The 22,824-nt window shown below is 41.6% G+C and overlaps 1 protein-coding gene across 1 annotated transcript in view; it reads left to right on the top strand.

Annotated features, from left to right (window-relative positions):
• The first annotated feature begins 9,085 nt into the window (after positions 1-9,085).
• The window catches only part of LOC120057743 (histone deacetylase 4-like), a 143,734-nt gene continuing 129,995 nt past the window's right edge, over positions 9,086-22,824 (top strand). Inside the window, exons 1-2 of the mRNA XM_039006222.1 lie at positions 9,086-9,166; positions 9,764-9,862. Coding sequence (XP_038862150.1) covers positions 9,086-9,166; positions 9,764-9,862 — 180 coding nt within the window. The remainder of the gene's footprint in view (positions 9,167-9,763; positions 9,863-22,824) is intronic.

Here is a 22,824-nt window from a genome sequence, read left to right as displayed (position 1 = left end):
TGCAAGCCTAACCTTGACCTTGTGGCATTAACCCTTAACAGTTAAAAGAAGGTGTTTACATCAAATAGTTTACAATGAAATGTCTCCCCATTGGAATACATTGACTGCACCTCTAAATTCAACCTAAAGCCTATGTGGGTTATGAATGTCTTATGAACCTGTCTTTGATGTCAGTCCATCAGGCCACCATGAGGTCTACCTGTGTCGATTCTAAGCTTCCTGGAGCAACCGGAAGTGGTTAAATCACCCTAAAAGTGTTTGCCATAGCCAACCTGCAGTTTGAGAGAAATAGTGCATTCAGCCCTATGTAAATCAGTCAATCTTTAACATACAGACTTAAAACTCAGGATTCTGTAACAGCCTACTCCAGTGATGATATGTGTTTATTTATAGCTTCCTGTGACAACCGGAAGTGCCATAACTGGTGTCAAATGGGCTGTTTCGAAGGGTTAAAAATGTCAAATCTTTCCAAAACTTCATATATGTGAATAGACAACCCTCATGAACTGTAAATCAGTCCTTCATCCCATCAGATTAAAAAAATAAAAAATACACACCGACAGAAATGATGGAGGGACACACTGAGGGGCTAAGAGGCAGACAGTGCCTGCAGTAGTTACTTTTGTTCCAACTTTTAAAGAACCGTCAGACCTAGAGTTCTGAAAATTTACAAACCTGTTCTAGACCTCAGGTCGATTGTGCACAGTGAATTATATGGCTCTAGAAGGTTCTCGGATCGATAAAAAGCATTGTGTATTTGCCATGTTTTCAATTCATTTTGACCTCAACGAAACGGACGACATTTAGAAAAGTCCCAGAGTCTCAAGACTAGGTGCGTTGAAACCGGCTCGGCCCATAGAGACAGACCCCAACAAGCCTGTTTGATTGCACATTCAAGGACCCCGTAGCAAGGCAATGAAAAAAGTGGAATTTCAGCACCAATTAGGGTTTTGCTCGGGCACCGAATGACCTATCGAGCCGAAACTTGGGATTCGAGGTCGCTTCACATAGGGCTAAACATAATGTGTGAACTGGACCCGCAGCTAGAACATAACTACGTATTATTTGTTTTATTATGGTTTAAATAGAAGGCGCTGTGAATTTTGGGCCTGCTCTGAAATATGTTATAGTTGGCATCTAAAGGAGTTGGAAAAAGTGAGTTTGGAGTCAGATGGTATCAGTTTGGTGTCTGAAAATATCTATTTGACTGATGGACACTGACTTGCTCGTTGACTTTTGTACATTTGCAATATGTTTCAACGGGGAGGTACCATGAGGAAAAAGCGACATGATGAAATTTCACGAAACGAGCGATGGAGAGGAACCACTATCACTGCCCGGCCATCCTGAGGTCATCAGACCGTTGACTTTTGCATTTCTAAAGTATTTAAGAGAATGTACGTTACATTTGCAATATGATTCAACATCACATCATATTGCAAATGCACGTTACATTTGCAATATGATGTGATGTTGAATCATATTGCAAATGTAACGTGCATTCTTTAAATACTTTAGAAATACAAAAGTCAACGTCCTGATGACCTCAGGATGGCCGGGCAGTGATAGTGGTTCCTCTCCAACGCTCGTTGCGTGAAATTTCATCATGTCGATTTTGGTGATGGTACCCCCCGTTGAAACATATTGCAAATGTACAAAAGTCGACTAGCAAGTCAACTAGCAAGTGTCAACAAAAGTCAACTAGCAAGTGTCCATCAGTCAATTGGATATTTTCAGACACCAAACTGATACCATCTGACTCCAAACTCACTTTTTACAACTCCTTTAGAAGCCAACTATCACATATTTCAGAGCAGGCCCAAAATTCACAGCGCCTTCCATGAATGCACCAAAATAGCATTCTGAAATCACCACTAAAATGACATCACCATATTCTCCAGGCCGTGCCGAGTTCAACGGGATGCCCCGCTTGACCGTAGCTCGCTCGGTCTGAGCGCAGCGACCGTTACAAGAGAACGGACACAAATGACCTTTTGACCTCAATGTCAATTTCATTTGCTTTTGGGACACAGAGAGAGAACCGTTAAGGTTAGAAACACAATTTCACCTCAGGAGTGTTCTTAAGGTCCTCCCGATCTGTGCAAGCCTAACCCTGACCTTGTGGCATTAACCCTTGACAGTTAAAAGAAGGTGTTTACATCAAACAGTTTACAATGACATTTCGCCCCATAGGAATACATTGACTGCTCCCCTAAATTCAACCTGAAGCCTATGTGGGTTATGAATGTCTTATGAACCTGTCTTTGATGACAGTCCATCAGGCCACCATGAGGTCTACCTGTGTCGATTCTAAGCTTCCTGGAGCAACCGGAAGTGGTTAAAATCACCCTAAAAGTGTTTGCAATATCCAACCTGCAGTTTGAGAGAAATAGTGCATTCAGCCCTATGTAAATCAGTCAATTTTTAACATATAGACTTAAAACTCAGGATTCTCTAACAGCATACTCCAGTGAGTATATGTGTTTACTTACAGCTTCCTGTGCCAACCGGAAGTGCCATAATTGGTGTCAAATGGGCTGTTTTGAAGGGTTAAAAATGTCAAATCTTTCCAAAACTTCATATTTGTGATTAGGCAACCCTCCTGAACTGTAAATCAGTCATTAGTCCCATCAGATTTCAAAGAAAAATTTACACACCCAAACAGAAATGATGGAGGGACACACTGAGGGGCTAAGAGGCAGACAGTGCCTGTGGTAGTTACTTTTGTTCCAACTTTTAAAGAACCGTCAGACCTAGAGTTCTGAAACTTTGGAAACCTGTTCTAGACCTCAGGTTGATTGTGCACGGTGAGTTATGTGGCTCTAGAAGGTTCTCAGACCGATAAACAGCCTCGTGTATTTGCTATGTTTTCAATTCATTTTCAGCTCAACGAAACTGACGACATTTAGAAAAGTCCCAGAGTCTCAAGACTAGGTGCATTGAAACCGGCTCGGCCCATAGAGTCAGACCCCAACGAGCCTGTTTGATTGCTCATTCAAGGACCCCGTAGCAAGGCAATGAAAAAAGTGGATTTTCAGCACCAATTAAGGTATTGCTCGGGCACCGAATGACCTATCGAGCCGAAACTTGGGATTCGAGGTCGCCTCACATAGGGCTAAACATAATGTGAGAACTGGACCCGCAGCTAGAACATAACTACGTATTATTTGTTTTATTATGGTTTAAATGGAAGGCGCTGTGAATTTTGGGCCTGCTCTGAAGTATGTTATAGTTGGCTTCTAAAGGAGTTGGAAAAAGTGAGTTTAGTGTCAGATGGTATCAGTTTGGTGTCTGACAATATCCAATTGACTGATGGACACTGACTTGCTAGTTGACTTTTGTGCATTTGCAATATGTTTCAACGGGGGGGGTACCATCACCAAAATCGACATGATGAAATTTCCACGCAACGAGCGATGGAGAGGAACCACTAACACTGCCCGGCCATCCTGAGGTCATCAGGACGTTCAATTTTGTATTTCCAAAGTATTTAAAGAATGCACGTTACATTTGCAATATGATTCAACACATCATATTGCAAATGTAACACTGTGTGTTATGTTTGCAATATGATTCAACACATCATATTACAAATGTAACACTGTGTGTTATGTTTGCAATATGATTCAACACATCATATTGCAAATGTAACACTGTGTGTTATGTTTGCAATATGATTCAACACATCATATTACAAATGTAACACTGTGTGTTATGTTTGCAATATGATTCAACACATCATATTGCAAATATAACAGTGTGTGTTTGCAATATGATTCAACAGTGTGTTATGTTTGCAATATGATGTGATGTTTTTCACTGTTGAATCATATGCAAATGTAACGTGCATTCTTTAAATAAACCCTATGTGGGTTATGAATGTCTTATGAACCTGTCTTCAATGACAATCCATCAAGCCACTATGAGGTCTACCTGTGTTGATTCTAAGCTTCCTGGAGCAACCGGAAGTGATAAAATCACCCTAAAAGGGTTTTGCCATACCCAACCAGCAGTTTGTGATATATAGTGCATTCAACCCTGTGTAAATCAGTCAGTTCTTAACGTATAGACTTAAAACTCAGGATTCTGTAAAAGCATACCCCGATCAGGATTGGTGTTTACTTATAGCTTCCTGTGCCAACCGGAAGTGCCTTAAAATGGGGTCATAGGTGCTGTTTCAAAGGGTTAAAAAAGTCAGATCTTTCCAAAACTTTAAGTGTGTGATTAGGCAACCCTCATGAAGTGTAAATCAGTCATTTCTCTAATCAGATGTCAAAGAAAAGCTCACACACACACACACAGACACACACAGCAAGGATGGAATGAAAAAGTATGGTGCTTAAAGACACACAGAGCCTTAAATGCTTTTAGGGGGGATCCAGACTTCCATACCCGCTCTGGGAGCACTATACTACGGGCAAAAATCAATTGGTGCTGGCCTGAGTGATTTATGGAGGTTTTCAAAAAAAGTCAAAAAATATTCTGTTTCATGTTTTGGGTTACCACGCACGATTTTCAATACAGTTTTAAATGCTTCATTTTGGCCTTTTAAAAAAAAATGTTATTTTCGACTATGAAGGGGGTGATACGTTTTCTCCAAATTTTTGACATTTTTGACTTTTGACTTCCTATGAAATCACATTCCAAATGCACAAAACATATTCCTTAAGTACAAGTAAACATTTATAAAAAATTATGATAATAAATGTGACTAAAGTATTTTCATACAGTTCTTACACATGTGTAATTGACATAAAACTCGAAAGAATTTCGAAAAACGGTCCAGAAAGCACTTTTTTAAAGGGGGTGATACGTTTTTTCCAAATTTTTGACATTTTTGACTTTTGACTTCCTATGAAATCACATTCCAAATGCACAAAACAAATTCCTTAAGTCCAAATAAAAGTTTCAAAAAAATTATGTTAATAAAATTTGACAAAAGTATTTTCATACAGTTCTTACACATGTGTAATTGACATAAAACTTGAAAGAATTTCGAAAAACGGTCCAGAAAGCACTTTTTTAAGGGGGTGATAAGTTTTTGCCAAAACTTTCAAAATCTCAAAATTTTACTCTTGGGTCTTGACTTGCGTTACAAAAGGCCTATGAAAAATTTAGATAGAACTCACTCGCCCACTATAGGATTTTTGGGGTGTTACACAGCTCATTTACAATATGGCATTTGCCATCAACTTTGGATGAAACACCGCCAGAAATAGTGTACTTTTCCATCGTGTATATGCTGCGCTCGGTGCCAATAACTTGCCATGTTATTTTGTACAATTGGGGGGGGACTTCCCTTACATACACTTAGGTTGGAGTCATTAAAATTAGCTTTTCAACCATTCCACAAATTTCTTATTAACAAACTATAGTTTTGGCAAGTCGGTTAGGACACCTACGTTGTGCATGACACTAGTAATTTTTCCAACAATTGTTTACAGGCAGATTATTTCACTTACAATTCACTGTATCACTATTCCAATGGGTCAGAAGTTTACATACACTAAGTTGACTGTGCCTTTAAACAGCTTGGAAAATTCCAGAAACGATGTCATGGCTTTAGAAGCTTCTGATAGGCTAATTGACATCATTTGAGTCAATTGGAGGTGTACCTGTGGATGTATTTAAAGGCCTACCTTCAAACTCAGTGCCTCTTTACTTGACATCATGGGAAAATCTAAAGAAATCAGCCAAGACCTCAGAAAGAAAATTGTAGACCTTCACAGGTCTGGTTCATCCTTGGGAGCAATTTCCAAATGCCTTAAGGTACCACGTTCATCTGTACAAACAATAGTACACAAGTATAAATACCATGAGACCACGCAGCCATCATACCGCTAAGGAAGGAGACGCATTCTGTCTCCTAGAGATGAACGTACTTTGGTGCGAAAAGTGCAAATCAATCCCAGAACAACAGCAAAGGACCTTGTGAAGATGCTGGAGGAAACAGGTACAAAAGTATCTATATCCACAGTAAAACGAGTCCTATATCGACATAACCTGAAAGGCCGCTGAGCAAGGAAGAAGCCACTGCTCCAAAACCCACCATAAAAAAGCCAGACTAAGGTTTTTACCTGCAGATGGGGACAAAGATCATACTTTTTGGAGAAATGTCCTCTGGTCTGATGAAACAAAAATAGAACTGTTTGGCCATAATGACCATCGTTATGTTTGTACGAAAAAGGGGGATGCTTGCAAGCTGAAGAACACCATCCCATCCGTGAGGCACGGGGGTGGCAGCATCATGTTGTGGGGGTGCTTTGCTGCAGGAGGGTCTGGTGCACTTCACAAAATCATGAGGCAGGGAAATTATGTGGATATATTGAAGCAACATCTCAAGACATCAGTCAGGAAGTTAAAGCTTGGTCGCAAATATGTCTTCCAAATGGACAATGACCCCAAGCATACTTCCAAAGTTGTGGCAAAATGGCTTAAGGACAACAAAGTCAAGGTATTGGAGTGGCCATCACAAAGTCTTGACCTCAATCCAATAGAAAATATGTGGGCAGAACTGAAAAAGAGTGTGCGAGCAAGGAGGCCTACAAACCTGACTCAGTTACACCAGCTCTGTCACGAGGAATTAGCCAATATGTCACGTTTTGACCCTAGTTCTTTTGTTATTTCTTTGTTTTAGTGTGGTCAGGGCGTGAGTTGGGTGGGTTATCTATGTTTTGTTTTTCTATGTTGGGTTTTTCGTTTGGCCTGATATGGTTCTCAATCAGAGGCAGGTGTTAGTCGTTGTCTCTGATTGGGAACCATATTTAGGGAGCTTGTTTTCTATTGTGTGTTGTGGGTGGTCATTTTCCGTTTCAGTGTTTTCACCATTCGGGACTGTTTCGGTTTTCATTTTGTTTCACTTTGTTAGTTTTGTATTTTGTCGTATTCATTCTCATTTAAAGACATTATGGATACGTACCACGCTGCACATTGGCCTGACATTTCTTACTCCTCGTCAGATGAGGAGGACGAATTCCGTTACACAATATTCACCCAACTTATTGTGGGACGCTTGTGGAAGGCTACCTGAAACGTTTGACCCAAGTTAAACAATTTAAAGGCAATGCTACCAAATATTTATTGAGTGTATGTCAACTTCTGACCCACTGGGAATGTGATGAAAGAAATCAATGCTGAAATAAATCATTCTCCCTACTATTATTCTGACATTTCACATTCTTAAAATAAAGTGGTGATCCTAACTGACCTAAGATAGAGAATTGTTACTTAGATTAAATGTCAGGAATTGTGAAAACCAGAGTTTAATTGTACTTGGCTAAGGTGTATGTAAACTTCCGACTTCAACTGCATTATTTAGTTAGTTAATAAATCATTGATTAAATCAATTTGTGTAGTACTGAATATTCAAAAGGACTAGGGTTCTTGCGGATCCACGGATTATGAGACGTTCAGAATGAGATTGATTAGGTAATTATTAATAATTGACTGTTTTGATGTAAGAGATAGTAACTTGTTAAACTCTAAAGATATACAGCTATCTCCCAACTTAAACAACTTTTCCCGTGGTGCCAAGTTCCTAATGAGTTCACTGTTACATGTTTAATTTAATCGAGTAACAATTAAACATAATTCGTTTGATAAAATAAATAACAGTCATCAGATTAATGATAGTCACGTCACGACAGTCTTCCATCATTTAGGAAATACCAGGTAATACATTTACCAAAAGGACATCGCTAACCCAACATTATACAATTAATTAATACATGTACTTTTCATAACCCATTAACCGTTTACAATGTCTGATTATTGATATAAGGCATGTCTTTAGATTATGTGATGGAGATCATAGGACGATTGTCATTGTTATATTGCACTGGCAGTCATTTAGTCATAACAGTCGATGGCCACATTAATTTTGGTGCTGTCTTTCACTGACTCACACACTCACTCACTCACTCACTCACTCACTCACTCACTCACTCACTCACTGACTCACTGACTCACTCACTTATTTACACATTTATTAATTCACTCACTCGTTTTTTTGTTCGCTCACTCAATCAATCCCTCAATCACTCACTCACTCACTCACTCACTCAATCTCTTGCTCGCTGACTCATTCACTCAAATTTACTAATTCACTCAGTAACTTGTTCGCTCGCTCAATCAGTCGCTCAATCAGTCCCTCAATTACCCCCCGACTCCCTCACGTGCTCATTTTCTCACTCACTCACACATTTATTAATTGACTCACTCATTTGTTTGTTCACTCTCGCGCTCAATCACTCCCTCAATCACTCCTTCAATCACTCCCTTAATCCCCCCTGACTCGCTCGCTCGCTCACTCATGCTGTGAGCTCGCTCTCTCTCTAGCTCTTTACAGTGTAATATGTAGGCGATGCAAAGCCACAACCCATCCCCACCCCCCCTTCCCCACCCCCTAGTCACAAGTTGGAAAGTAGAAAAGCCTCCCTCATAGCTCGGTGGACATGTGGAAGACTTAGTTCAAGTCCTCTATTGTACAGTGGCCAGATTGTTATATTCGGGGGTCGATTAAACAGCCATGTCATGCTGTTCATTATGGCTAAGGGATTTTGATCCATCAGTCAAATCATGTGTTGGTCTCATGCTCACGTCGGAACCAATGTACCATTCATGGAGAACAAAGACAGGGATTGAGCTGACCATTTGTACTCCTTATAAAATTACACATGAACTAATTTGACTTTATTACAGTAATTGACCAACCTCTGTAATTTTTCATGGAACATATGATGTTGTGCTATGACTAGGCTATATTTCAATCTAACAGCATTTCCAGTGGATTTAATGAAACAAATACAAGCTGTATGCATCAAATACGACTGCATGATGTGTATGGCAGATGTGTATTACGGGGGAACACATTTTAGGGGGATATAAAATATCTGTGCTGTATACAACTTAGAGCCAAACTTGACTTCAGCGGTGGGATCCGAGGGCAAGTGGCTTGCATGTATAGCACACTGTCGTGGACTGTAACAGACAGTCATACGTGTGTACTGGCACTGGGTGTGGTCCTGTGGAGAGAGGAAGGGAGGAAGACAGGAAGAAAGGAAGACTGGTCCAGAGGACAGGTATCATGGATCACCTTGACCCCTCCATGGGGGCCGTCTGCTACGGCAGAGCTACCGCTGGGCTGGCGTGGACCAGCCTGCTCACTGTACCACAGCGCAGGTGTGTGTTCCTCGTGTGTGTTCATGCCTATGTTTATGTTCTGTGTAAATACCTTCACGCTTGCTTGTGCAAGATGCAAAGTTTAGTAGCAGAATGATGGCACAAAGAGCACAAGCCGTCACTTGCCAATCTTTCCATCTGCACTGTTCTTACAGTAAATGTAGTCCTTGTGCGTAGAGTTGTATGGTTTGTTTAACGTTGCAAATCATTGGTTTTTGTTTGACATACATTTTAAATGAGACAATTCTGAGTCTCAGCATCATTCTGTTACTGTGACATTTTCTATATGTGTCTGACTGTGCATTTTGGTATGCACCACCTATAAGCATATCTTATAAAACAAACAGATGACAAAAGTTCTAGATCTTGGAACGCACAGAGTAACCAACCTTTCGTTAATTTTAGCAGAGTGATTAAACCACCAGGGAAGCAGAGTCCACAGAGTGATTTGGCGCAGTTAAATTTCACAATGAAAGGCCTCCCACCTGCTGTACATGTGTTTGCTGCCGCCCCCCCAGAACCCTGGTGCCTGACTCTCAGATGGCCCTGACGGCTCCTGCTCTGTCCCCCGTGTTGGCATCAGTGCCCGCTCGTGGTGCCTGGCCAAGCGGGTGAGACCCGGGAGCCAGCTGCCTCGGTTTTGGAGAACCGTAACGGGGGCAGTGGGAGCTCACATGGGCAAGTATGCGCACGCACACATTGACTGACACATCGATCATTGCTAAAGGACTTGTCTTCTTAGCCTCTTGATGAACGGCTGGGCACTGGTGGTTTTTGAGAGGTACAGTTGAAGTCGGAAGTTTACATACACCTTAGCCAAATACATTTAAAAACTCAGTTTTTCACAAATCCTGACATTTAATCCTAGTAAAAATTCACTGTCTTTGGTCAGTTACGATCACCACTTTATTTTAAGAATGTGAAATTACTAATAGTATAGAGAATGATTTATTTCAGCTTTTATTTCTTTCATCACATTCCCAGTGGGTCAGAAGTTTACATACACTCAATTAGTATTTGGTAGCATTGCCTTTAAATTGTTTAACTTGGGTCAAACATTTCGGGTAGCCTTCCACAAGCTTCCCACAATAGTTGGGTGAATTTTGGCCCATTCCTCCTGACAGGTCTGATGTAACTGAGTCAAGTATGTAGGCCTCCTTGCTCGCACACAATTTTTCTGTTCTGCCCACACCTTTTCTATAGGATTGAGGTCAGGGCTTTGTGATGGCCACTCCAATACCTTGACTTTGTTGTCCTTGAGGCATTTTGCCACAACTTTGGAAGTATGCTTGGGGTCATTGTCCATTTGGAAGACCCATTTGCGACCATTCTTTAACTTCCTGACTGATGTCTTGAGATGTTGCTTCAATATATCCACATAATTTTCCTGCCTCATGATGCCATCTATTTTGTGAAATGCACCAGACCCTCCTGCAGCAAAGCACCCCCAAAACATGATGCTGCCACACCCGTGCTTCACGGTTGGGATTGTGTTCTTCGGCTTGCAAGCATCCCCTTTTTCCTCCAAACATAATGATGGTCATTATGGCCAAACAGTTCTATTTTTGTTTCATCATTCCAGAGGACATTTCTCCAAAAAGTATGATCTTTGTCCCCATGTGCAGTTGCAAACCGTAGTCTGGCTTTTTTATGGCGGTTTTGGAGCAGTGGCTTCTTCCTTGCAGAGCGGCCTTTCATGTTATGTCGATATAGGACTCGTTTTACTGTGGATATAGATATTTTTGTACCTGTTTCCTCCAGCATCTTCACAAGTTCCTTTGCTGTTGTTCTGGGATTGATTTGCACTTTTCGCACTAAAGTACATTCATCTCTAGGAGACAGAACACATCTCCTTCCTTAGCGGTATGACGGCTGCGTGGTCCCATGGTGTTTCTACTTGCGTACTATTGTTTGTACAGGTGAACGTGGTGCCTTCAGGTGTTTGGAAACTGCTCCCAAGGATGAACCAGACTATAATTTTTTTTCTGAGGTCTTGGCTGATTTCTTTTGATTTTCCCATGATGTCAAGCAAAGAGGCACCGAGTTTGAAGGTAGGCCTTTAAATACATCCACAGGTACACCTCCAGTTGACTCAAATTATGTCAATTAGCCTATCAGAAGCTCTAAAGCCATGACATCATTTTCTGGAATTTTCCAAGCTGTTTAAAGGCACAGTCAACTTAGTGTATGTAAATTTCTGACCCACTGGAATTGTGTTACAGTGAATTATAAGTGAAATAATCTGTCTGTAAACAATTGTTGTAAAAAATAACTTGTGTCATGCACAAAGTAGATGTCCTAACCGACTTGCCAAAACTATAGTGGAGTGGTTGAAAAACAAGTTTTAATGACTCCAACCTAAGTGTACGTAAACTTCCGACTTCAACTGTACCTTTACCTTGCCGTAAATAGCAGAGTACTACATGTAGTCTGAAGTAGACTGTGCATGTTAAAAGGAAGAGCTCTCCTCCATCTCTCTCTTCCTCTTCTTTCACTTCTTTAGAAACCTTTATCCCTCACATCTCCGTCATAATGTTGTAAATCGTGTTTATCACTCGTTTCATATTTCCTGTCAATAAAATCACCCTACCAATAAACTGATCGAACGATTGCATGATTTTTGGGCCCTTGTATCAGAGCCTCACATCTTTCCAGTCCATTGTGTCTGGTCCGTGAGAGAGGAGAGGAAGAGACTCTCGTCAGGCCCACGCCCTGCCCATTAGAACGCATGTCATTAGGCACTGGAACAGAGCTGGGCGATATGGACAAAAAAATCCATATCGCGATCATGATTATTAGAACGATTTATAACAATGTGCACCAGTTTTTTTTATTTATTTATGATCCTTTAAACTACCACTACTAGTTTGATGGTTGTAGCCATCCGTTGTCCCATTAACAATCTCCCATATTAGTTGTTCTACTTGTTTAATCCAGGTTTCACGCTTACCAGAGAGATAGAATAGCACATACTGACAAAGATATCATGCAAAATGGAGTTAAACAGTATGATATAACTGCAGACATGCCGTAGGGTATGCCCTCCATTTAACCCAGTCTGCCCCCTTTAAACATACACACACACACATACACTAACAGACTAGACTGAAATTAAATCTGTTGAAGGGCAGGGCAAGGAGCTGAGGCACATACTTGTTTTTTGTCTTCCGGCAGAGCGGGCAATGCTCTAACCTACTTTATCTGAACCTACTTTGCCTGGCTCAGCGGCATTATCCTGAAAACAATATCAGGTTGGGCTTATATTTTCTAGGATTCATTCTCTCTCTGTGTGTGTGTGTGTGTGTGTGTGTGTGTGTGTGTGTGTGTGTGTGTGTGAGAGAGAGAGAGATTGTGTGTGTGTGTGCTTCTGAAGGTTGTATGTGTGGTGGGGGCTAAATTTGACCATGTTAGTATGTTATACATTTTTTATAGGGCATAGTCTGATTTAGGCACCCCGTCTGTCTGGCAGTCTGGCAGCAGTAACCGTAGAGACCACGTTTGGAGTGTGTGACCTCAGAGAGGAACGTCTGCTCTTATTGTACAGTTGTTTACTAGTTACACTTAAGGAGCACATTGCCCTTAATTAACCCTTGATTCACCACCTGCATCGCCATATACATGTTGATATGTGTACCAGCTTGGATGAAGTATAGTTGGGATCTGTAGCTATAAGTGGAAATGGAGTATAAGACACCTCACACCTCTAACCCTCTCGAGTCTTCCCCTGAACTCTATTTTTTAAGCCTGTTAAAAGTCAGTGCATTTTCAGTATATGGTTTCCTGCGTCTATTCTAAATTACCACAATAAAGTATTTCAGGGGTTCCCAAACTCTCTTGGCCCAGGACTCCATTTGGTATCTCAAAACTCTCGCGACCCCAGCCATGAGAAAAATGAACAGCTAATGTTTACTTTTTTACTTGGGGCTATGGCAGTCAATTGAAACACATTCTAACAGTATTTCTGATTGTCTTCTCAACTCACTATCACATACTTTTAACGTGGGGCTATGACAGTCAATTGCAAATTACTCTGACATAATGTCTCTAATCTCACCACCGCTAATGAGATGGGTGTGCTTGATGTCAAAACTTCTCAAAGTCAGGGGGCGTGGTATACAGTGCGCATCTTTGCTGTCGATATTTGGTTTTAATGCCGACGAGAGCACTGAATGCAGCTTCACACAGATATGAACTGGCGAAGTGTACCATGAGTTTTATGGTGCTTTCAAGACAACTGGGAACTCTGAAAAATACAAGGTCAAAGCATGACGTTAGTGATCTTCAGGTCGGAAAGTCGGAGCTCTGGAAAGAGGTCTGAGTTCCTGAGTTGGAATTCCGAGTTGGATGACCGTTCAAAGCGATTTTTCAAGTTGTCTTGAACTCAGTGAATTTCCAAGTTCCCAGTTCCGAGTTCCCAGTTGTTTCGAATGTGGCATTAATGCTCAGAGGGAGACGGCAGGTTATTCCCCTCTGTCTGCTGCATTCGGTCACATGACAGCTGGATCAGCTGTATGATTTCACTTATCGGCATGTAAACTGAGCCAGGATCACAGTCAAATGGATTGGGAAGTAGTTCCCAAAGTGCTCTTCCCAGCATTGGAAGTGAGCAGTCATCACTCACAGAACGAGGGAGAGCTCGGTTAGTTGCTTTGGAAAGTTTGTTGGAAAGTTTGTTGTTTTGGAAAGTTTATTAAAAAAGTTCAGTTAATACCTAGCTACCTTTTGAGTTTGGATCCTGCTATGCAGTTGGCATCAGTTGCTGGGACTGCTACTCTCTGTCCAGTGATCCTACCAATCAAGGCCGGGTCTGAGGAACTGCTTGGTGTAGCAGCTAACCTAGCTGCTAGCTAGCTAGCTGCCTATCAAGCTAGCAAAGTTTTCTTGAGGGCCTGAACGCAGCCCGCGACGAGGTTAGCCATTGTGGCTGGGACCACGGATAGTCCCGGGTATGTGGCTGTCTATATCCCTGCTGTTTGTTGTTTCCAATCTTCCCTGCAACCTGCCCTGTCTGAAACTGTGAGGAGTAACAGCGTAACCTGCGTTGCTACCATAACAAAGACGAAAGCCTGCGGAAGCACTGTTGAGGACAGTGGTGTCTCTCTATCACAGGTGAAGGATCTTTTAAATGAACAAAAATAGTTCTACAACAAGAAAATAGGTTCAAGTGTTTTGTCCAAATACTGGTGGAGTCAGCTAGTTAAAACCTGTTTGGGATAGGGGGCAGCATTTTCACTTTCGGATGAAAAGTGTGCCCAGAGTAAACTTCCTGCTACTCAGGCCCAGAAGCTAATATATGCATATTATTAGTGGCATTGGATAGAAAATACTCTGAAGTTTCTAAAACTGTTTGAATGATGTCTGTGAGTATAACAGAACTCATATGGCAGGCAAAAACCTGAGAAAAATCCAACCAGGAAGTGGGGAATCTGAGGTTTGTAGTTTTTCAACTCATTGCCTATCGAATATACAGTGTCTATGGGGTCATATTGCACTTCCTAAGGCTTCCACTAGATGTCAACAGTCTTTAGAACCTTGTTTGAGGCTTCTACTGTGAAGTGGGGGCGAATGAGAGCTGAATCAACCAGAGGCCTGCCAGAGTGCCATGAGCTGATCACGTGCGCACACGTGAGAGCAACCTGCGTTCCATTGCAATTCTAAAGACAAAGGAATTCTCCGGTTGGAACATTATTGAAGATTTATGTTAAAAACATCCTAAAGATTGATTCTATACATCGTTTGACATGTTTCTACAAACTGTAATATAACTTTTTCAACTTTTCGTCTGAACTTTCGCCTGGACTTGCCCGCACCTTGTGAGTTTGGATTTGTTTACCAAACGTGCTAACAAAAGGAGGTATTTGGACATAAATTATGGACTTTATCGAACAAAACAAACATTTATTGTGGAACTGGGATTCTTGGGAGTGCATTCTGATGAAGATCATCAAAGGTAAGTGAATATTTATAACGCTATTTCTGACTTTTACTGACTCCACAACATGGCGGGTATCTGCATGGCTTGTTTTTGTGTCTGAGCGCCGTACTCAGATTATTGCATGGTTTGCTTTTTCCGTAAAGCTTTTTTGAAATCTGACACAGCGGTTGCATTAAGGAGAATTATTTCTATAATTCTGTGCATAATACTTGTATCTTTTTATCAAAGTTTATTATGAGTATTTCTGTAAATTGATGTGGCTCTCTGAAAAATCGCCGGATGTTTTTGAGGCAGAACATTACTGACCATAAAGCGCCAATATAAACGTTACCGTCCCACACCAGAAACAGAAACATTCAGAAACAGAAATACTCATTATAAAAATTCTTGAAACTTACAAGTGTTATACATCTTTTTAAAGATTAACTTCTTGTTAATCCAACCACGGTGTCAGATTTCAAAAAGACTTTACGGTGAAAGCATACCATGCGATTATCTGAGAACAGCGCCCAGCAGACAAATCATTACAAACAGTAACCAGCCAAGTAGACGAGTAACAAAAGTCAGAAATAGCGATAAAATGTATCACTTACCTCTGATGATCTTCATATGGTTACACTCACAACACTCCCAGTTACCCAATAAATGTTCATTTTGTTTGATCAAGTCCCTCTTTATATCCAAAAACCTCCGTTTTGTTAGCGCATTTTGTTCAGTAAAACACTGTCTCAAACAACATCCGGTGAAAATGCAGAGCGTGAAACTCAAAACAGAAATTCTCATAATGAACATACATAAAATATACAAATGTCAAACACCAGCTTAAAGATAAACTTCTTGTTAATCCAAACACTGTGTCAAGATTTCAAAAAGGCTTTACAACGAAAGCAAACCATGCGATTATCTGAGAACATCGCCCAGCAGACAAATCATTACAAACAGTTAGCAGCCAAGAAGAGGAGTAACACAAGTCAGAAATAGCGTTAAAATGTATCACTTACCTTTGATGATCTTCATATGATTGCACTCCCAAGACTCCATGTTACACAATAAATGTTTGTTTTGTTCGATAAAGTCCCTCTTTATATTCAAAAACCTCCGTTTTGTTGGTGTGTTGTTATCAGTAACCCATTGGAACAAAGCGCGGTCGCAGACTGACGAAAAATCAAAAAAGTACCATAAAAGTTCGTAGAAACATGTCAAACGATATTTATAATCAACCCTGAGGTTGTTTTGGTCATAAATAATCGATCATATTTCAACCGGACAAAATCTTCGTTAATAGAAAAGAAAAACTCCCGGTCACGCGCTGGACTCATGTCTGGAAATGTCCACTGTCCACTCATTGAATGTAGTGTTTCTCCCTAATTTTTTCGAGCAAAAGCCTGAAACAATGCCTAAAGACTGGCCACATGTAGAAGAAGCCATAGGGATCATGAACTGTGTCATAAGTCTTTGTATGGTGGATAGGCTTTCAATGGAAAAACACCATTTCAAAATAAAAGCACTTCATGGATGGATTTTCCTCAGGTTTTCGTCTGCCATATCAGTTCTGTTATACTCACAGATATTTTGGAAACTTTAGAGTGTATTCAAATTTCAATCCAAATCTACCAATTATATGCATATCCTAGCTTCTGGGCCTGAGTAGCAGACAGTTTACTTTGGGCACGCTTTTCATCCAAAATTCCGAATGCTGCCCCCTACCCTAGTGAGGTTAATGGACTGCTGAATGTATTTTTTTTCTTGCTTTGTTTGCACTTTAACATATCATGTACATCTCTGATAAGCTACCCAGGAAGGGCTGAAAATAGCCCATATTAATATATGTAGCCTTAGCAATAAGGTTCATGAAATCAATAAAGTGTTAATGTCAGATAACAATGATATATTACCCATTTCTGAGACTCACTTAGATAATTCATTTGATGACACAGCAGTAGCAATACAAGGATATAACATCTATACAGCAACACCTCCCCCAATGCTTATGGCTTAGGCAATCCTGGTTTAGGAAGACCACCAAAAACCCTGACATTTCCATCCCTAACTATACCATTTTCCAACAAGATAGAACTGCCAAAGGGGGCGGAGTTGCAATCTACTGCAGAGATAGCCTGCAGAGTTCTGTCTTACTGTCCAGGTCTGTGCCCAAACATTTGAGCTTCTACTTTTAAAAATACACCTTTCCAGAAATAAGTCTCTCAACGTTGCCACTTGCTATAGACCACCTGCCCCCAGCTGTGCCCTGGACACTATATGTGAATTGATTGCCCCCCATCTATCTTCAGAGCTCGTGCTGTTAAGTGACCTACACAGGGACATGCTTAACACCCCGGCCATCCTACAATCTAAGCTTGATGCCCTCAATCTCACACAAATTATCAATGAACCTACCAGGTACAACCCGTAATCCGTAAACACGGGCATCCTCATAGATATCATCCTAACCAACCTGCCCTCCAATACACCTCTGCTGTCTTCAACCAGGATCTCAGCGATCATTGCTTGCATCCGTAATGGGTCTACGGTCAAACAACCACCCCTCATCACTGTCAAACGCTCCCTAAAACACTTCAGCGAGCAGGCCTTTCTAATCGACCTGGCCTGGGTATCCTGGAAGAATATTGACCTCATTCCGTCAGTAGAGGATGTTCAAAAAATGTAGAACCAGGAACAGATATAGTCCTTGGTTCACTCCAGACCTAACTGGCCTTGACCAGCACAAAAACATCCTGTGGCGTACTGCATTAGCATCGAATAGCCCCCACGAAATGCGGGGAAGTTAGGAACCAATATACATATGCAGTTAGGAAAGCTAAGGATAGCTTTTTCAAATAGAAATTTGCATCCTGTAGAACAAACTCATAAAAGTTATGGGACATTGTAAAGTCCATGGAGAATAAGAGCACCTCCTCCCAGCTGCCCACTGCACTGAGGCCAGAAAACACTGTCACCACCGAAAAATCCATGATAATTGAGAATTTCAATAAGCATTTCTCTACGGCTGGCCATGCTTTCCACCTGGCTACCCCTACCCCGGTCAACTGCCCTGCACCTCCCCACAGCAACTCGCCCAAGCCTCCCCCATTTCTCCTTCACCCAAATCCAGATAGCTGATGTTCTGAAAGAACTGCAAAATCTGGACATCTACAAATCAGCCGGGCTAGACAATCTGGACCCTCTCTTTCTAAAATGATCTGCCGAAATTGTTGCAACCCCTATTACTAGCCTGCTCAACCTCTCTTTCATATCGTCTGAGATCCCCAAAGATTGGAAATCTGCCGCGGTCATCCCCCTCTTCAAAGGGGGAGACACTCTAGACCCAAACTGCTACAGACCTATATCTATCCTACCCTGTCTTTCTAAGGTCTTCGAAAGTCAAGTTAACAAACAGATTACCGACCATTTCGAATCCCACCGTACCTTCTCCACGATGCAATTTGGCTTCCGAGCTGGTTATGGGTGCACCTCAGCCACACTCAAGGTCCTAAACGATAACATAACTGCCATCGATAAGCGACAATACTGTGCGGCGGTATTCATCGACCTGGCCAAGGCTTTCGACTCTGTCAATCACCACATTCTTATCGGCAGACTCAACAGCCTTGGTTTCTCAAATGACTGCCTCGCCTGGTTCACCAACTACTTCTCTGATAGAGTTCCGTGTGTAAAATCGGAGGGCCTAATGTCCGGACCTCTGGCAGTCTCTATGGTGGTGCCACAGGGTTCAATTCTCGGGCCGACTCTCTTCTCTGTATGCATCAATGATGTCGCACTTGCTGCTGGTGATTCTCTGATCCACCTCTAGGCAGACGACACCATTCTGTATACTTCTGGCCCTTCTTTGGACACTGTGCTAACTAACCTCCAGACGAGCTTCAATGCCATACAACTCTCCTTCCGTGGCCTCCAACTGCTCTTAAATGCAAGTAAAACTAAATGCATGCTCTTCAACCGATCGCTGCCCGCACCTGCCCGCCTGTCCAGCATCACTACTCTAGACGGTTCTGACCTAGAATATGTGGACAACTACAAATACCTAGGTGTCTGGTTAGACTGTAAGCTCTCCTTCCAGACTCACATTAAGCATCTCCAATCCAAAATGAAATCTAGAATCGGCTTCCTGTTTCGCAACAAAGCATCCTTCACTCATGCTGCCAAACGTACCCTCGTAAAACTGACTATCCTACCGATGTCATTTACAAAATAACCTCCAATACTCTACTCAACAAATTGGTTGCAGTCTATCACAGTGCCATCCGTTTTGTCACCAAAGCCCCATATACTACCCACCACTGCGACCTGTACGCTCTCGTTTGCTGGCCCTCGATTCATACTTGTCGCCACACCCACTGGCTCCAGGTCATCTACAAGTCTTTGCTAGGTAAAGCCCCGCCTTATCTCAGTTCACTGGTCACCATAGCAGCACCCACCCGCATCACGCGCTCCAGCAGGTATATTTCACTGGTCACCCCCAAAGCCAATTCCTCATTTGGCCGCCTTCCCTTCCAGTTCTCTGCTGCCAATGACTGGAAAGAACTGCAAATATCGCTGAAGCTGGAGAATCTTATCTCCCTCACTAACTTCAAGCACCAGCTGTCAGAGTAGCTCACAGATCATTGTACCTGTACATATCCCATCTGTAAATAGCCCATCCAACTACCTCATCCCCATACTGTATTTATTTATTTATTTTGCTCCTTTGCACCCCAGTATCTCTACTTGCATTTTTATCTTCTGCACATCTATCACTCCAGTGTTTAATTACTATATCGTAATTACCTCGCCACTATGGCCTATTTTATTGCCTTACCTCTCGTATCTTACCTCATTTGCACACAATGTACATATACTTTTTTCCCTACTGTATTATTGACTGTATGTTTGTTTATTCCATGTGTAACTCTGTGTTGTTGTATGTGTCGAACTGCTTTGCTTTATCTTGGCAGTTCGCAGTTGTAAATGAGAACTTGTTCTCAACTAGCCTACCTGGTTAAATAAAGGTGAAATAAATAAAACAAATAATAATGTTTTTTAATGCACAGTACTAGTCAAAAGTTTGGACACCTACAAATTCCAGGGTTTTTCTTAATTTTTTACTGTTTTCTACATTGTAGAATAATAGTGAATACATCAAAACTATGAAATAACACATATGGAATCATGTAGTAAACAAATATATTTTATATTTGAGATTCTTCAAAGTAGCCACCCTTTGCCTTGATGACAGCTTTGCACACTCTTGGTATTCTCTCAACCAGCTTCATGAGGTAGTCATCTGGAATGCATTTTAATTAAAAGGTGTGCCTTGTTAAAAGTTAATTTGTGGAATATATTTCCTTCTTAATGCGTTTGGGCCAATCAGTTTTGTTGTGACAAGGTAGGGGTGGTATACAGAAGATAGCCCTATTTGGTAAAATACCAAGTCCATATTATGGCAAGAACAGCTCAAATAAACAAAGAAATGACAGTCCATCATTACTTTAAGACATGAAGGTCAGTCAATATGGAAAATGTCAAGAACTTTGAAAGTTTCTTCAAGTGCAGTCGCAAAAACCATCAAGCGCTATGATGAAACTGGCTCTCATGAGGACTGCCACAGGAAAGGAAGACCCAGAGTTACCTCTGTTGCAGAGGATAAGTTCATTAGAGTTACCAGCCTAAGAAATTGCAGCCCAAATAAATACTTCACAGAGTTCAAGTAACAGACAGATCTCAACATCAACTGTCATGTTCGAATTGAGCAAAGAAACCACTACTAAAGGACACCAATAAGAAGAAGTAACTTACTTGTGCCAAGAAACACGAGCAATGGACATTAGACCGGTGGAAATCTGTCCTTTGGTCTGATGAGTCCATATTGGAGATTTTTGGTTCCGACCGCTGTGTCTTTGTGAGACGCATAGTAGGTGAATGGATGATCTCCACGTGTAGTTCCCATTGTGAAGTATGGAGACGGAGGTGTGATGGTGTTGGTGTCCTTTGCGGGTGAGACTGTCAGTGATTTATTTAGAATTCAGGACACACTTAACCAACATGGCTACCACGATACGCCATCCAATCTGGTTAGTTCTTAGTGGGACTATCATTTGTTTTTCAACAGGACAATGTCTCAACACACCTCCAGGCTGTGTAAGGGTTATTTGACCAAGAAGAAGAGTGATGGAGTGCTGCATAAGATGACTTGGCCTACACAATCACCCGACCTCAACACAATTGAGATCGTTTGGGATGAATTGGACCGCAGAGTGAAGGAAAAGCAACCAACAAGTGCTCAGCATATGTGGGAACTCCTTCATGACTGTTGGAAAAGCATTCCAGGTGAAGCTGGTTGAGAGAATGCCAAGAGTGTGCAAAGCTGTCATCAAGGCAAACTTTGGGGCGGCAGGTAGACCAGTGGTTAGAGCGTTGGCCTAGCAACCGAAAGGTTGCAACATCAAATCCCTGAGCTGACAAGGTAAAAATCTGTCGTTCTGAACAAGGCAGTTAACCCACTGTTCCTAGGCCGTCATTGAAAATAAGAATTTGTTCTTAACTGACTTGCCTAGTTAAATAAAGGTAAAACCAAAACAACAACCCAAAAAATTCTACAATGTAGAAAATTGTAAAAAATAGAGAAAATCCCTTGAATGAGTAGGTGTGTCCAAACTTTTGACTGCACTGTATATCGAACAATCGTCAATGCGTCTTCTCGGCCCTCACAGCGAACGTCCATTTGGAAAGCATAAGCTAGGGAGTTTTTGAGCTGTTAAGTCAGAGTTTCCTCTTGATTGCCAGCAATAGCATAACTTATTTGTTGAAGTGTTATCTGATAAAGGTGTTGATGCTTCTTTGCCTCTGCCTCCCCACACATTGTTTTCACCAATTGCGGCCGTTAATGTCAAAGTCTCTGCAAATGTATGTGGTTTCATAGCCTAGTGGGCCTAGCCATTCACCGTGGGAATGATCCAAGTGTGGCCTTTTCCCATGATCTAAGGGCACTCTCTGGATTACTTTTATCTTTTCGATTTTTAACGTTAACCATATTACAATGATTTTGAGATACAGACGATATTATAATTTTCGCAAGGGTTTTCAATCCCATTTTCATATCAGGCGACCCTATATGGAGTCGCAACCCCTAGTTTGGGAACCGCTGAGGTATTCTATAGGCCCTGTGGATACGCACACTCGCTCGCACACGCAAACGCACAAATTCACTTACTCACTCACTTACATACACAGCTCCTGGACAGTAGACCACTGTTATCAAAGCTCGGTCTGCTGATCCGGGAAAGAGCCTCCACTGTGATGAAGCCAACCAAAAACTCTGAGGTAATGTTTAGCATTAGCGCTAGCATTCTGACCCGCTTCCTCAGTGGCCTGTTGGTTAGCGTCCACCCTGAGATTAGAATGTTGGGGGTTCGATCCCCACTCTAATCATATCAAATACTCTAAATATGGGACCCGATGCCTCTCTACTTGGCACTCAGCATTAAGGAGATTGGGATTAAGGCCCTGGGATAGACTAGCGTGCTGTCCAGGGAGTGTCAGGCTACTTCTTGTACATCAAGCTGCCTCAAGCTACAAAAACAGGAGATGGGCTCATGCCCTACAGTATTGTAATGGTCGTTGTTGGAAGGATTGGACCAAGGTGCAGCGTGGAAGGCGTTCATCATGTTTATTAATGTGAACCAGCAACAAAACGAACGTGCAGCTTTGTAGTG

This window comes from Salvelinus namaycush, chromosome 13, assembly GCF_016432855.1.
Source record: "Salvelinus namaycush isolate Seneca chromosome 13, SaNama_1.0, whole genome shotgun sequence".
Lineage (NCBI taxonomy): Eukaryota > Metazoa > Chordata > Actinopteri > Salmoniformes > Salmonidae > Salvelinus > Salvelinus namaycush.
Note: the sequence above shows the minus strand (reverse complement) of the source record. Positions and strands in the feature narration are given on the sequence as shown.